Source organism: Carcharhinus amblyrhynchos, chromosome 18, assembly GCF_965287045.1.
Source record: "Carcharhinus amblyrhynchos chromosome 18, sCarAmb.v2.hapA, whole genome shotgun sequence".
Lineage (NCBI taxonomy): Eukaryota > Metazoa > Chordata > Chondrichthyes > Carcharhiniformes > Carcharhinidae > Carcharhinus > Carcharhinus amblyrhynchos.
Window position 1 is genome coordinate 21173113 of NC_137341.1, and position 17786 is coordinate 21190898.

The window sequence follows — 17786 nt, forward strand, 5'->3', positions numbered from 1 at the left end:
ATCATGCTGGCAACCAATGGTGAGCTGCCTCCACCACCAGAAAATATGCCACGGGGATTGGAAATCTCACCAATTGTATTTTGAGGTGTAAAGGAGTCCTTGTGTATGCATTGTTCCTAAGAAGCATTTTCTGACCCCCTTTCTGCAGTTTTGGTCATCTGACCTAAAAGGATATTATTGCCGTAGTGGGATTGCAATGAAGGTTCACCAGATTTGTTCTGGGGATGGTGGGACTATCTTATGAAGAGAGATTGGGCAAATTGGGCCTATATTCTCTAAAATTTGAAATAATTGGGGTGATCTTATTGAAACTTACAAAATAATTAAAGGAATAAATGGGTAGATACAGGCATGATATTTCCCATGGTTGGGGAGTCTAGAACCAGGAGAAATAATTTTAAAATAAAGGGGATGCCACTTTGGACTGAGATGAGGAGAAATTTCTTTCCACAGTGTATTGTGAATCTTTGGAATTGTCTACCCCAGAGGGCTAATCTTTTTGGTTAACCAAGTAAACTAACTCAAATTAACTCAGAGACTATCCCAGAGAGCTATAGAAGCTCAATCATTGTGTATGTTTAAAGCAGAGATTGATAGATTTCTGATTAACGATCACACAGAGGGTTTTGGGGATAGTGGGTGTAACAGCCATTGATAAGCCACGATTGTATTAAATTCTGGAGCAGGCTCAATGAGCTGAACAGTCTACTCCTGTTCTGATGTTCCTATTTCACAGATTAAAGGAATTAGTTAGGATTTGGGAAGTGTTGAAGGCCCTTTCTTGCTTTGGATAATGTACATAAGATGTACACATTATCTTCATGTCAGTCACATTGTGCTGATCCATTTCCCTAGTTCTTCTGAGTGCATAATGTTCTTTACCGATATAATCCATATTAGAATTCTCCAGGCTCTAAGTCCTTTTACATCTGAATATCCCCAGCTGTTTCTTTTAAGGCAGCAATTAAGAGCGGAATGATTGGTGTTCCTGCATTTCACGTGTGTGTGTCTGTTTTCTGGACACAGAGCAGCTCCTCCTGCATCATCTACTGTTGGGATGAATTCAAAGGGAAACGTATTCTCATTCTGCGGGAGGCAGGACTTCCTTCTGCATGTCAGCGATTCAGTAAAAGACAAACGTGTGAGGCAGGTGCACGAGAGTTGATTGCATGAAAAGGATGTTGATGTCAGGATCAAAGGTGGCTGACCAGATTCTCTGCTTTAGAAAATGATGCTGTAAAGTTTTTTTTAAAGCACTTGAGGTGAAGTTGAATCCAGGACTTTTATTTTATTCTGTGACCAGTACGGACGTAGTTACAAATCTGTGATTATGGCTAAAAGGGAAAGTATTGTGAACCGAGTGAAGAGGCTGCTAAGAAGCCGTAGATCCAAACATGGCTTGAGTCAGGGTCCGAGTGACTTGCCTTCTTCACCGAAAGATTTCTGTAAGTGTCTCACAGCTGAGCTGTTTCACGAATGGTTTTTAATCCGTTGTTTTACATTTCCATAGCAGCCATCCTGAATGACACTGAATCCTTGTGTAGTGTGAACTTTATAGCTTCAACAAGTAATGTGAAAAATCAGCTGATGTAAGGATTTGGGGGAGGGGTGTTTTGTGAGTTATGAAGTGATAACGTGATGTATAATCTACAACAAACATACGGCAGCAGACTTCATTCTAAAATTACTAGAAATTATCCAACGTGTTAGGTCCCGGGGGAGGATGTGGGTCTGTGACTTGCTAGATGTTGAGTTCCTTATCTTTTCCAGGCAGTCAAGGACTTGTGGTGGGACTGCTTTGTGGGATCTGGGTTAAGGATAGTGAGATGCTGAGGCTAATTTTTGTTTAACTGAGTGAAAAACATTTGAGTGTTGTCAGGGAAATTTACATACCAAGTATCAGATATTAAAACTCAGACCTGTTTAGCTACTAAATCACTCACTATCTAAATCATTCACTACCTAATATTTATAATGAAAGCAGCAAGTCTGTTTCCCTTTCTGAAGCACAACTGCATAAGTTTATCAAAGAAATATAATAACGTCAGGTGACAAAATTTCTATCTCATTGATTTGATTTTATTGTCATCTGGTTGGAAATGGATTTAAATATTTTGATAGAAAACACAAGAAGACGTAAGAGACAATAGTTGATTTTAAACTGTCTAGGGCGCCTTTTGCATTGGTGAAAGTTTAGAATGAGAATTATGATCAAACCAAATGAGAGAGATCCTAGTTCATATTTATCTTGAGAGTGACACACATGAAAATAGGTCACATTTTAAAGCCAAATGAATGAGTGTGGATGACCTGTTCTATTTGCTTTCATATAATTTGTATTAAGTTATGATACTCAAAGGCCCAAATTTATACTGTCATTCTGAAATTGGATTGTATCTATTTTTGCTCTTGTATCATTCAATGGCATTAAGTGCTTCTCAAGCTCTGTCCTTTGACTGCTTTAACTCTTATCATCGTAGGCACTTATCAGACAGGACTAATACCCCAAAATTTCATACCATGATTTTCTTTTTTATGACAGTCATATAAATTTTATGGCACAAAACAGCGGAATTTCAGATATAGAGGGAAGGGACCAAGTTCTGTAAAATAATGTCAAATAAATCTGATTTTTCTTGCACATGCTATTCCTTGTAGGAGATTTTGGAAAATGAAGCACATAGAATCTAAATGAAAAACCTTAGAACCTTTTAAAATTGTAAATGTTGTATACCTTGGCCTAGAAATCCAGTGTGCACCTGGGCCATGAATGCACCTGACTTACTTATATAAAGGAGTTCCATGTTGAATTTTGCAATTAATTAAGAAACTTGCTCATTATTTTGAATAAGTTACAGGCACAGGAAAGCTTGCCCAGAGAGGTTCATCTGTAGCACATATTACTGAAGATCACAAAGTCCTGTGAGGGAGGAGCTCTTAAAGGGTTGTTGCTTGCAATTAAAGGGAAATTTGTGTTGTGGACTGAAAAATGCCTAATTGTTTACAACATTTTAGCAGAAAAATGTAGACACAGCACATATCATCTTTCATTTTCATAAATTCCTAATTCACATTAAATCCCTTTCATTGATCACCCTCTACGTGCTGAACTGTTCTGGTTCCTGCTTAAGCAGCACCTCTATTTTAAACGGTTTATCTTTGTTTTCAAATCCCCAGATGCCTCGGCTCTTCCTTTCTCATCTCCAGCCCATAAATCCTCCAAGATATGCAATATCTACTCTTCTCCAATTCTGGTCTCTTAACACATCCCCAATTTTAATTGCTTCACCATTGATAACAATGTCTTCAGCTCCTGGACTCTGAATTTTTGAATTCCCTCACTAACATTCTCCATCTCTCTTTCCTCCTTTAAGACAGCCCTTAAAACCTATTTTTCTGACCAACTTTTGGTCATCTTTAAATTTTCCTTTATGAGGCTTGGTGTCAGATTTTGATGATAGTATTCCTGTTACGGGTGTAGGGATGTGTTGCTCTATAAAAGTTGCTATATAAATGCAATTGTTGGTTAAGTTGGAGGTTGCCTGAATTGAAGCTGGAATTCTCCCTCTTGTAAAAGCACAGGCATCAGCCTGCATGGAGAGAGGCTGTGAAGATATCCAACTCCCTAGAACCTAGCTATAAGTAGGTAAAACATGTATGTAACATAAGGAAGGAGGTGAAAGTAACTATCCTCTGCCTGGTGCCATGTGCCCACATTCCCTGTGGGACTCAGGATTGGTTCAACTACTTTGAGGAGTTTCCATCCTCACTGAAAAATACTACAAATACAACATTGCAAATGATCACTTTTGAACATTCTCTTGCATTGTTCTAAACTAAATTGCATTTTTATTGAAAGAGGTGAATTCTAAAGGTCAGTTTATGGAGCACATGATTTAGGTAGCTGAGATAGCTAGGCCGGGATGTCTTTGTACTATTTAGTGAGATTAACAGTTGTGGATGCAAAAAATTTCTTCTCCTTCAAATAAATAGGGCATCACCGATTACTGTACAACAAAGATATTATGATAAGAAATGACCACTGATGTGCATAACAGTATTTCTGCAGTCAGATATCGCCTCAATATCAATTGAGTGCAAATCCTTTTCTTTTCTCATCCTGAATTTGTCCATCCTGCATATTGGTATTGGAGATTGGGTGCTTAAATTTGTAACATTGAACTACTCAAGATAAAGTCCTCCTGGTGTCATAAAATTTACCCTTAATTTTCGAGGTGGAGGGAAATGTTCTGTCATTTGAATAACTTTCAGTGTTGATGTGCACTTTTGTAATTCTGAATATTTTTGATATTGATCAGTAAAAAAAATTACATGATTAAATTGTCTATGCCATTCCACTTTTCCAATTCCCCTTACCTCTTCACAGCATGACTCTGAATCCCTCTATTCTCTTTTGCTTCATGTTTGCATCAAGTTTTGTCTTAAACGTGTCAACATTATCTGCTTCAATCATTCCACATGACAAAGGGTGCCAATTGTTGGGCAATGGTCTAATATATAGTGGTTTTGTTGTGTTACATGAGAATCAGAAATTAGATCCTTGGTTTGGAGGCCCATTTTATACAAATTTGATTTGACATTCAGTTTATTGGTGAAGATTGATCTGAAATAGAATTTTTAGATTATGAAATTGAACTGCTTGTTTATAGAGGAGTTTGAAGTGGGATTGTTAGATTATAGATTGGAAATGAAAATGTTTCATTAGATAGTTTGTGGTGGGATTGTTAAATTAAATTTACAGGTAGACAAGCCCATTTCAGACTAAAATAGGATTGAAATAGCGTTGTTGGCTATAGGCTGGTGTAAAATGGAACTGAACATTTTATTGATAGATTGATAACCAGACTATTTACAGAATACAACTCAGAAGGAGGCCATTTGGCCTATTGTTGCTGCCCTAGATCATTGTAATAGCTGTCCAAGTATTCCCATTCCCTTACTTTTTCCAGTATTTTACCAGTTCCCCTTAGAAAATTATTATTAACTTTGCTTCCACCAACCATTTAGTCATTGCAATTCTGATCATAACTCACCAAATGTTGCCTCTCGTTCCTGTGCCAGTCACTTTAAATTTTTGTTCTATAATTACTGGTCCTCGTGCCACTGGAAGCAGCTGCTCTTTAAAAAAAAAATTCAGGGGATGGGTGCTGCTGGCTAGGCCAACACTTATTGCCTATCCCTAATTGCCCTTGAGAAGGTGGTGGTGAGCCATCTTCTTGAATCACTGCAATTTGTCACAAAAGCTTTGATGAAGTTAAGTAGCTTGCTAGATCATTTCATATCTTTTGGATTAATCCAGTAACATAACTATTCTTCTATTGTACTCCACTCTCAAAACTCATCATGACTTGGAACACCTCAATTAAATCTCCCCTTTAACCTTCTCTGCTCTAAGGAGCACAACTCCAGCTTCTCTAATCTTTCCACGTAATCGAAGTATTTCATCCCTGGTACTATTCAAGTAAGTCTCAGTCTTCGCCTAGGCCGTGATACCTTTCCTAAATTGTGGTACTCAGAATTGGCCACAGTACTCCAGCAAGGTCATCAACAGTGTTATAAAGGTTTAGCGAAGCTCTCCTGTTTCTTAATTTAAAAAAAATTCATGAGGTTTGGGTAGCTTCAGATGATTAGTTCAGGCTTTTGAAATATTAACCCAGTAAGATATAGCCCAGCAATAATTGCAAGCAAATAAGACAATATTCTCCACAGAGACACCCCCCATCCCCAAACATGCCCCCCATGGCCCCTTATGCCCTCCATAACAACGCAGGCCCTTCCATGCCAGGTAGCTTAGTATCTATCTCAACAGCCAAGCTGAGATGAAATAAAGTTATACAAATCTATTACAGCCTTCACTATGTTAAAGAAATCTCCCATTCTTGAAAACCCATTCAAATCTCAAGTGGTTCAACTCTTGTGAACATGCTTTATCCATGCCCCACATAACGAAATCAACTAATCCTTTAACCAACTATTTAAGCAGTCAATCAAACTGCACTTCCAACACATCTGTTGAGATAAATTTAACTTTTGGAAGTTAGCTGGGCATTCATAAAGGGCCCTTAGGGAAATGTCAACAGCGATTGAAAATGCTAGAACAGAGTGCAAAATTTTCAACTGTCATCGACACCTGGAGCCTGTTTTGTACACTTTAAAAGTTCTGAGAATTTAAATAACTTCACACTGAGAGTTGTACAGACCTTATCTGCTCTTCAAGAGTGTTAATGTTGACTCAAATTTGTGAGTTCTGCACTGTGGGCAAGATGCTTGCAATATCCAGATGGGATCTGTTTGAACTCAGCACTGAGACCAAGTGACTCTGCTAAGTTCAGGTTTCCCTCATGTGTGAATTAACCCTTCTCCTTATCCTCCCTGGGCAAAAATTGGATCTGTTGGTAATGGGATAAGACTTTGAAACAAGGTCCACTCACCATTTTGGAAATTCTGCAGAGTCTCCATCACTCCAAGAAATCCTTGGCCTAAGAACTGAAGCCCTGACCTTATTGGGTTCCAAAAATAACACCCCTAAACTGATATTATACTTTTCATGACTTTTTTATTTCCTTTTTCTTAATAAGCTTTTAAAATAAAGTTTCTTACTGTATACTGAATTCTGGGATGTTTGAAAGGGACTTAATTTGATGTCTACAATTTTTCACCTTTTGTTTCACACCAGTCACAACAATGCCGAGCAACAATCAAGGATGGCCAGAAGAGTTTGGATTTCGTATCAGTGGGAATGGTCCCTGCTACATCATTTCTGTCCAAGAGAGCAGCAGTGCCAGTGTTGCTGGTCTGCAGCCAGGTGATCAAATTCTGGAGATAGAGGGACAGGATGTGACATCCCTGAGCTGTGACATGTTAATAAATCTAGCCAGACGTTGTAAAACAGTTCCTCCTAGTATTGGTGTGGTGTCTCGCATTGAGCAGGTAGACCTTTTGCCTGCAGCAGATGGAAGATTTGGTTTCAACCTGAGTGGTGACAGTCCTTTACAGATTGAGGATTGTCTTCCAGATTCTCCTGCGGCTGAGATTGGACTCAAGAGTGGTGACTATGTTCTGGAAGTTAATGGGATCCCAGTCAAGCACTATGAGGTTGCTGCCGACATGATAAAGGCTAATCATGGTAAACCGTTGAAATTGGGAGTCCTGTGCTTTGGGAAGAGACAAAAACAGATCAGCAGCAGTATCCGAGAATATGTCCAGAATGCTGATGCAATACATCAGGAAAGGAAGTGTAAAGCTTTGGAATTCAACAAAAAGGTAGGAGAATGCCTGGCAAGCAGAAAGTACATGTTCATGAGAACAGATGATAACTTGCAAAATTGGAGTTTCTCTCCTGATTGATGCTGGCAGATCTGCTGAATTTTTCCGGCATCCTCTGTACTTGTTTCAGATTCCAGCATCTGCTGTATTTTGCTTAGTTTATTAAAATTACAGAGTTATTGGAATCTGTAAATAATGGGAGTCATCCACTTAGAATGAAAAAATGTGCTTTAGTTCAGGCTTCACAATATTGGAAAGGATGCTTTGCCCCCGCAGTTAAATTGTGCAGGTTAAGTTTACTCACATTTAAACTTTTGCTACAAACATAATTGAAATATTCTGCTTTGGATCCTAATGTCAATTTGAATGATGCGTCATTGGAGAAAAGCACAAAGGCAGTTCACCAGAGATGGTCCAGATTATTTTAAGTACTGCAATTAATAGAAAAGATAGAGGGTGCAATCTTACTCGCTCACCACACTGGTAGATCTGCATGGGGAACCCATAAGATTGGTTCTCCAATCTTATGGGCTCGGTTTCTCGCCACATGCAGAGTTACTGGCACTATTTGCTGGTGGGATTGGCTTAGTGTCCAAAAAAGATGCAAAGCCCATTTAAATATTAATAACATGCTTAGCATGTCACTAACAAGGCCCACATGGCATTGTCCGGCCTCACTTACACTTAACTCTTCACTGATTGGTCCTCACATCAGTGAGAATCACAGCTGGTCTCTGCCTTTGGAGACCAGACATGATGGCCTTGCTGGGGCTTTCAGAGGCTATTGAAACCTCATCACATCTGCCCCCCCCCCCCCCCCCCCCCCCCAGGTGGTCAGGGGGCATGGCTGGGCAGTGTCAAGAGAGCAATGCCAGAATGGCACTGCCCAATAGGCACCCTGGCACTACCCACTGGGCACCATTGTGCCATAGACTCAGAGTCATGGAAATAGGCCCTTCAACCTTGTCCATGCCGCCTGTATTTGGTCCATATTCCTCTACACCCATAATATCCATGTAACTATCTAAATGCTTTTTAAAAGATAAAATTGTACCCGTCTTTACTACTACCTCTGGCAGCTTGTTCCAGACACTCACCACCCTCTGTGAAAAAAATTGCCCCTCTGGATACTTTTGTATCTCTCCCCTCTCACCTTAAACCTATGCCCTCTAGTTTTAGACTCCCCTACCTTTGGGAAAAGGTATTGACTTGCCTATGCCCCTCATTATTTTATAAACCTCTATAAGATCACCCCTCTGCCTCCTACGCTCCAGAGAAAAAAGTCCCAGTCTATTCAGCCTCTCCTTATAACTCAATCCATCAAGTGCCGGTAGCATCCTAGTAAATCTTTTCTGCACTCTTTCTAGTTTAATAATATGCTTTCTATAATAGGGTACCCAGAATTGCACACAGTATTCCAAGTGTGGCCTTACCAATGTCTTGAACAGCTTTAACAAGACATCCTAACTCCTGTATTCAATGTTCTGATGAAACCAAGCATGCCAAATGCCTTCTTCACCACTCTGTCCACCTGTGACTCCACTTTCAAGGAGCTATAAACATGAACTCTAGATCTATTTGTTCTGTAACTCTCCCAATGCCCTGCCAAAGACTGAGTAAGACCTGCCCTGGTTCAATCTATCAAAATGCATTACCTCGCATTTGTCTAAGTTAAACTCCATCTGCCATTCATCAGCCCACTGGCCAATTGATCAAGATCCTGCTGCAATTGGAGATAACCTTCCTCGTTGTTCGTCATGCCACCAACCTTGGTGTCATCTGCAAACTTACTAACCATGCCTCCTATGTTCTTATCCAAATCATTAATATTAGTGACAAATAACAGTGGGCCCAGCACTGATCCCTGAGGTATATCGCTGGTCATAGGCCTCCAGTTTGAAAACAACTCTGTACAACCACCTGTCAATAAGCCAATTTTGTATCCATTTAGATACCTCACCCTGGATCCCGTGAGATTTAACTTTATGCAACAACCTACCACACGGTACCTTGTCAAAGGCCTTGCTAAAGTCTGTGTAGACAACATCAACTGCACTGCCCTCATCTATCTTCTTGGTTACCCCTTCAAGAAACTCAATTAAACTTGTGAGACATGATTTTCCACTCACAAAGCCAAGGGTAGTGCCAAGAGGTTAGACCTGAGTGGGGGTAGGGCTATGACAGGGAGGAGGCAGAGAAGGGGAGCTGAGCAGTGCAATTGGGGGGTGATTGGCAGGGGGATATGAAAAGGGGGATGATCAGCCGGAGAGGGGGTGGGGTGGTGATCGGCTGAGGGGAGAGCAGCATGCACAGGGAGTAATTGGCGGGGGAGAGGGGGTGCAGGGTAAGCCATGGAGGGGGTCATGAAAGAGATTTAATCAGGAGGGCCCCACTGCCCCAATGCCAGCAACCTACGTTGCCATGGGGGGTGGGGGGGGGAATATTACACAACCACCAACATTAGGAGTGGGGACATGTCTATAGGGGTGGGGGATGGCAGGAGGACTCCCAATTCATTTGGAGATCGCGGTGCTCTGCGGGATGACTGCAGCCGACTTCACCAGCGAGCTTAGGCTCCGGCCCCCCCATCCCCAACTGGTGTGAATCACACTACTGTTCAAAAACTTGAGGATCATAACATTGCATTTTCAAACTCGCCCAAAAAAAACCTGAAACTCTCCTGTCTTCTTGCTTGTTCGGAGCTTAGAATTTTTTTTTGTAAGATTGCATCCAGAGTTTTATTAGTTAACAGAACTATAATTTAAAAAATCAGCTCTCATTCATCCAAAGCAAGATTCATTCATTGTCGTATATAATTGTCAATTGTGTGTTGCCTTTAAAAATGAATGGAGCTAAACATGTTTGGGAGTTGCTCTTCCTCCTCACATATGTACTCTGATTCATATTTTCACTCTTTTGCTCCTCATTTTTCTAATGCTTTTCTTTAAACAGTCTTTTCAAGCATCATTGACAAAGCATGTGGTATGGATAGGTTTCAGGTGATGGTGTATTTGAACTGATACCTACTGAATTGTGTAAATACCAAGGCCCACATTTTGCTCCTGAGTTAGGCAGAGACGGGAGAATTCCTGTGAACCCAAGCTTTACAGTTCTGATCTTGGGTCTGGGATTAGAATCTGGTTGAGTTAGAAGTCAAGCCTGCTACCATCGGAACAAATGCGGTGGCAGGCTCGGTAAAAAGGGGCGGTATGGTGACACAGTGGTTAGCACTGCTGCTTCACTGTGCCAGGGACCCAGGTTCAGTTCTGGCCCCGGTTCACTGTTTGTGTGGAGTTTGCCCAGGTGCTCTGGTTTCCTCCCACAATCCATAGATGTGCGGTTCATTGGCCATGCTAACTTGCCCCTTAGTGTCAGGGAGATTATTGGGATTATGAGGATAAGTCTTGGGTGGGATTGTGGTTGATATAGGCTCGATGAGCTGACTGGTCTCTTTCAGTATTGTAGGAATTCTATGATTCTATGAAAGGCCTGCATAGGTGCTCTGCACTTTGAATGCAATTAAAACATATTTAAAACAAAAAAACACAGCCTTCAGACTGCACCTGGCCCTCTCTCACATATGGGTGAAATCTTACCAAAATATGGGAGACTGTTGTTTCCGGCATGAAAACTGGTGTGGTTATCCCCAGAGAAACTGGTCAGTTTTCTCTCCAGATTTTATGATACTCTGCCAAAAAATATCAAGGGGACGTGTTTCATGCCATCATACAGGGGGGCAGGGCCTCAACACACCAGCAAAGCCCCATTGCCCAGAAGTCAAGTTGCCATCTTTAAAGGGCACCCGATCAGATCCTGAGTAAACTCCCCTTGCCCTCCATGGAGGTCCCAGGGGTCCCCTTTCGCATGTAAATCAGACTTGGCGCTTCTCCCCACCCGAATAATCATCATCTTCTCCCTTCTCCCCCTGATCATTGACTTCTGTCCATGACCAACTCTGAGTGAATCTCCCTTCCATCCCCCATGAGGCTGCCAATGGGACCAGCTCCCTGACACGGGCTGGCACTGCTAGGTTGGCTTGGGCATGGTGCCAAACGGGCAGTGCCAACCTGTGTCAAGGGGCAGTGTCAGGGGGTATTACCAGACCATTTCACAGCTACATCCCTCTCTTCTGGGGTCTGTACTCACCTTTACACCTGTGAGGGGGCCCTCAGGTTCACCTCCAGGTGAAACTCCAGGCCATCTTCAGATGAACTTGTAAATGGTGCCAGCATGATGGCATGCTGGCACCTGCTGAATATCCAGTGAGGGGGGAATCCCAGAGAAAATGTTCACTAGTGACTTGCTAATGTATTAAAACGACCTTTCCGCAGACCCGCAATGCGTTTCATGCCATTCCACCAGTAAGGTTGGAACTTGGAAGCTTGCAAGTATGAATTGCACTGTCTAGATTCTGAGCGTGCACCACCATTCCCACAGACAGAGAGTGCAAAATCGCCAATCCCCCCACCTCCTTCCCTTGTGCCTGTTGTGAATGAGACTATTTAAAAAAAACTCATTTATAAGACCATTTAATACCTAAAAATTCCTTCAGCTTTTCTATTATCAAACATTTCTATTCTATAACTACTTGGAGCTATCATTCAACTTGCTCACTTAATTGGCACCCAAGTTAATGTTAATTTGTAAAATCAGACATTATAGCACAAATCATTTCATGAAATCCGTAGGGCTTATATGAACAGACAGAATTAAATATCAAGCACTAATTTTTTAAATTCATTAACAGCTTTGACAGTTCCAATGACATTTAACTGCTTTGACAGTTCTTTGGCAATTCCAGTGAACTTATGCACTTCTTACACATGATCAATTTATTTTTAACAATCCGAAAGGATGCTTCACCTCACCAAAATAGTGCCTTGCTTCTCCCAAAGATGTCCCAGGACCATATAGAAAGGGTTACCTTTCCAAAGGCGTGCATTGTCTATCCAAACTAATGCGCCAAGATCAGACCAGCTCTTACCTGACAAACTCTGAGTTTACACTCCTGGCCTACCAAAATCACACTTCAACGGAGACAGCTAAGGACTTAAATGGCCAGCTGCCTCCACAAGCCACGCATGTGTGAACTCCAGCCCAACTCATGCTAACCCATCTCAGTCCCATCTAATCAAAAATAGGAAGTGACGGCAGGACTTGGAATTTCCAGGCTTGTCCATATTTTTGTTACGATGGACAGCCTCCCTGACATAATTCTAGACCAAGGTTTCCTCAGCGCCATCAGGCTGATAACTCCTCAGGAGGGACATAAACTTAGATAAACAATACCATTAAAGATCTGAGTTTAACTCTAGGCAGGTGGGTAGCAAAGTTAATTGGAAACTCGCCCACTTCTTCAGCAACTTCTTTCCCAAACATTCTAGGCCGAAAGTTGGCAAAAAAATTGTGTAACCCAAGCAAACACCAGATGGGTAATGTGCTTGGCTCTGAGAATCTTCTCACTTCTTCTTACTCCACAAGTACCTTGTCTGATGTTGGCTGCTCTTCCCGAGTGTCTTCATCTGACATGAAAGTCACAATGGGTTCCCATTTGGCCATCCATTTAAGATTGTAGTTGGGTCCTGATGACAACTTGTGAGAAAGAATTCCACAGGCTTTGTATGAGTACCTTGTTGCCTGCTCAGTAGAATCTGTTAAATTTGGAAATAGTCAGTGCCTGGCAACTCTAGTGTGAGCAAGTAAACTGGGTGATTGAAAATGAAAGATAAAACTGAAACATGTCCAAAGATATGTAGGTTAGGTGGATTGACCATGCTAAATTGCCTCTTAATGTCCTGAAATGTTTAGGTTAGGAGGTTAATGGGGTAAATGTGTAGGGTTACAGGGATAGGGCCTGGGAGGGATGATCTGTAAAAGAGTTGGTGCAGACTTAATGGGCCACAAAGTCCCCCTTCTGCATTGTAGGGATTCTATTTATAGCAAAGTTTACAGTGTTTATGAGCATAGGAAATACTTGTAGAGTTGACATTGAGTAGTATTTGTTGTTAGGTCTTGGAGGGAAATGAGGATCTCTTGTTACAGATTTTTGCTACCTATAGAGCCAGAGACCAGCTAACCGAAAGCCCCAAAGTTTTTACTCCCAGCTTGTGTTTGCACTCCTGCTACTCCCTGCAATATCCTATTCTCTTTGTCACCAACATGACTTGCTCTACAATGACGACCAATTAGTCATTAACCAGCACTGGTGACATCGCTTTCTCACTATCGTGAATCAGATATCACACACATTTGGAAACAGTTAACCAGTAAAAATACAGTGATATAATGCATGGTCCTCTGATATCCTTGTATCTTCCAATCTAACATTCTCCAATAGCCCTTTACTTCTCATTGTAACATTTTCAGATAAACTCCACATCAGTACTTCCTAGACAATTTTCCATTCAAGTCCATTTGAACATTTGAAAATTAATGCAACCCCATCAAAAATAAAACAGCAATACAACAGCATACTAACATTTTACATAATTGTTAAAGTTTAAGTACTATAGGTCAACTTCATATAAAAATGAACGTATGTGTTTTTAAAGTACTATGTAACAATGTTATTGTACGTGCTAATCAGGCCTAATAAGACATATGGATATGCATGTTGTGGCGCTCACTTACACCAGCTGTGTGACTTGTGAAAGACTGCAGATATAACCAGAAAAAAACTGCAATCCCCAGAAATCTGTGAATTGACTGCATGGGTATGATATATCCATAACATACATTGTACAGAAAAACGATTGAGGCTCGAGTCCAACTCTAGAGATAGTATATATGTTGTTATGTCTTGCGCTTCACCTTGCAATTCATTATCATATGTTGAAGATCAAATAAGATTGACATGATTTTATTTTCTGTGACCTGTTTCACAGTTTCTGATCTACATTTGGGAACTGCTCGTCCACACCTTCCACCGTAACACAGTAATACACCCTACTTGCCTCTCTATAATACTATTTAATATTTCCCACTGTAATGCACTGTGATATACTCCATATGACAACACTATGATATATCCCCACCATTTCAGTTTCACACTCTAGGCATTTCATTTCTGAACCTTATTTTTGTTCCAGTACTTAATTCATTATTAACAGGCGAGATTGGTGAGGCCATGTTACATGTGCGAGTTAGATTGTGGCTGATATTTAAGCCCCAGTCACTTAATTGGCCAACAATGGCCCACCCCTGTGATCGAAGTTGTGGGATGGTGGATGGTTGGATATAGTGGAAATCCTGCCCCCCAAGAGCTGATGGCCAATCAGAAGCGCATTGCATAATCTCATCCTGCTGAAGCCAGCATGCAACCCCAACAGTTTTACAGCCTTCTGCATAGTAAGTTCACTGCCTGCTGATGGGTGAATAGTGCAGCAGTATGAATTGTCCATTTAAGGGCCTCAGTAGGAGGTGAGGTGGGAAGACCATCTGGGAGTAGAGGCAGGAAGGTAAAAGGTTCGCAACCTGCCATTGTCCTACCCCATTAAATACCCTTGCCACCAACTCACCCCAGGAGAGCAAATTAAACTCCACCCTTTGTGTGTGAATTGTGTTGTGATTTTGCTGTATGTCAGTTGTTCCTATGTGTTCTTCACATACTTCAGAATACTTTTTGTTTATTTCTGATGTGTTTATTTGAAATTTTGTTGATGTGGCAATGACTTGTTATATCCACCTCATCTTTGTGGCACAGAAAAATAAGTTCTGGGTTCACTTATGTAATTCCGTTGAACTTTCCTGGGTTCAGATCAATTACACGTGTGGAGAAAACTCCCACAACCTCGACCTCTGCCACCCTCCACCAAAACTAAGGGAAGAGCGTATAAGAAAATTCCAGCAGACCTTTGTTTGAAATGAGGATTCAGCAAAACATCTTCCTGCCCATTTTTTGTGAACAAGCTGCCCAAGGAGCACTCAAGGGTACAGTCATCCCTCGCTAAGATGAAAAGGTGGGTGTCAATTTGGTGCAAGCCACGTGTCAGAGTGTTTAACTCAGCAGTAGAACAGGAGTCAAGATAAGTTTTGAGGAAGATGAAATCTCTGATACCTTCGTAGCCGCATCTATGCATTTTTCACTGCTCCTTTTTGACTCTTAATTCTTCACTCTGCTAACCAATATTTCTGTTTTGAATGCAGATTGATGCTGTGCTTGGGGAGCAGCCTGAAGTGAAAGAGAAGTTGTTTACTCTCCTGAAGCAGTATGCAGCTGAGCGCAAGGTTGAATACTTGGCTTACGCACTCCCTATGATTTTGAGCACTGAAGAACAGCAACAACTCATTGATGACATCAGGTAGGAACCAGACAGAGAACATGATGACACAAAGCTGGGTGGGAGGGTGAGCTGTGAGGAGGATGCAGTGATCCTTCAGTGAGATTTGGACAAGTTGAATGAGTAGGCAAATGAATGGCTGATGCAGTATAATTTGGGTAAATGTGAGATTAGCACTTTGGTAGCAAAACGAGATTACTGTCTGAATGGCCATAAATTGGAAGAGACAAATGTGCAACAAGACTTGGGTATCCTCGTACACCAGTAACTGAAGGTAAGCATGCAAGTGCAGCAGGCCGTAAAAAAGGCAAAAGGATTTGAGTGCAGGAGCAGGGATGTCTTGCTGTAATAATACAGGGCCTTAGTGAGGCCACACCTGGAATATTGTGTGCAGTTTTGGTCTTCTTATCTGAGGAAGGATGTTATTGCTTTGGAGAGAATGTAGAGAAGATTTATCAAACTGATTCCTGCGATGGCAAGACTGACATATGAGGAGAGATTGACTAGGTTAGGATTATATTCACTGAAGTTCAGAAGAATGAGGGGAGATCTCTTAGCAACATATAAAATTCCAACAGGACTAGACAGGGTAGATGCAAGAAGGATGTTTCTGATGTGGGATGTCCAGAACCAGAACAGTCTGAAGATACAGGATCGACCATTTAGGACAAATTCCTTCACCCAAAGAGTGGTCAGCCTGTGGAATTCACTACCACAGGAAGTAGTTGAGGCCAAAACATTGTATGTTTTCAAGAAGCAGTTAGATATAGCACCTGGGATGAAGGGGATCAAAGGGTATTGTGGAAAAGCAGGAATAGGCTGCTGAGTTGAATGATCAGCCATGCTCATAATGAATGGCAGAGAAGGCTCAAAGGGCCAAATGGCTTCCTCTTACTCCTATTTTCAGTGTTTCTATGATAGAACAGAGGAGCCTGCTCAAAAACATTAGGATCTTACCACATCTGCATCATCATGGTACACATGATTCAAAGCTAAAATAACATGGCATCCCTCCATTCCTTGCCCATCCATTGGGAGGAAAACCAAAAAGTTCAATTCTCCCTGGCTAAGGTAACCATCACACTCCTCCCTTGGGCTAAGCTTGCCCCACCAGACCCATTGTCAGCTACCAACTTGCTGGTTGACTAGCAGAGCAAAGGAGAAAGACTGTGCAAAGCAGGAGAAACGAAACTTAAGAAAAATAAGGCAAAAATGGCACCTAATAAATTCATAGTGGTTAAAAACAGATTGATGCACCATTACTTGAAATTTGAGAGTTTACCAACCTCTCTCAGTCTGAAATTAACTCACCAGTTCCCACACCCTGAAATTAACTCAAAATTCTTCACCCCCTGAAATTAACTCAGAATTTCCCACACCCTGAAAATAACTCATCATCCATCACTACCTAAATTAACACATTACGGGAATCCTTTGTACCCTGAAATTAATACATCATCCGGCATACATTAAGACTAATGCACCTTCCCTCAGATTCTGAAATTAACATACAATTCACTGTGAAATTACAAAGGAACCCTTGCACACTGAGATTAATACATCATCCCTTATGCTCAAATTGATGTATTGCTGTCCTGACTCCAGTCAGTAAGGATAGGCGACAACACATCCTTCATGATCATCCTCAACACTGGTGCCCCACAAGACTGTGTCCTCAGCCCCTTACTAAACTCCTGATACACCTATGACTGTGTGGCCAAATTCCCCTCCAACTTGATTTTCAAGTTTGCTGATGACACCAGCGTAGTGGGTCAGACCTCAAACAATGATGAAACAGAGTACAGGAATGAGATAGAGAATCTGGTGAACTGGTGCAATGACAATTATCTCTCCCCCAATGTCAACAAGACAGAGATAGTCATCAACTTCAGGAAGCATAGTGGAGGGCATGCCCCTGTCTACATCAATGGGGACGAAGTAGAAATAGTCGAGAATTTCATTTTTATGTGTCCAGATCATCAACAACCTGTCTTGGTCCCTCCATGCGGATGCTATAGTTAAGAAAGCCCACCAATGCTTCTGTTTTCTTAGGAGACTAAGGAAATTTGGCATGCCCGCTACAACTCTCACCAACTTTACAGATGCACCATAGAAAGCATTCTTTCCAGTTGTATCATAGCTTGGTATGGTTCCTGCTCTGTCCAAGAACACAAGAAACTACAAAGCATAATGGATGAAGCCCAGTCAATCACTGAAATC

The 17786-nt window shown here is 41.4% G+C and overlaps 1 protein-coding gene across 1 annotated transcript in view; it reads left to right on the plus strand.

Moving 5' to 3' along the window:
• The first annotated feature begins 1370 nt into the window (after positions 1-1370).
• Positions 1371-17786, plus strand: part of grid2ipb (glutamate receptor, ionotropic, delta 2 (Grid2) interacting protein, b) — a 111540-nt gene continuing 95124 nt past the window's right edge. The window contains exons 1-3 of the mRNA XM_080206521.1: positions 1371-1445; positions 6698-7284; positions 15433-15587. Coding sequence (XP_080062647.1) covers positions 6706-7284; positions 15433-15587 — 734 coding nt within the window. The 5' untranslated portion in view covers positions 1371-1445; positions 6698-6705. The remainder of the gene's footprint in view (positions 1446-6697; positions 7285-15432; positions 15588-17786) is intronic.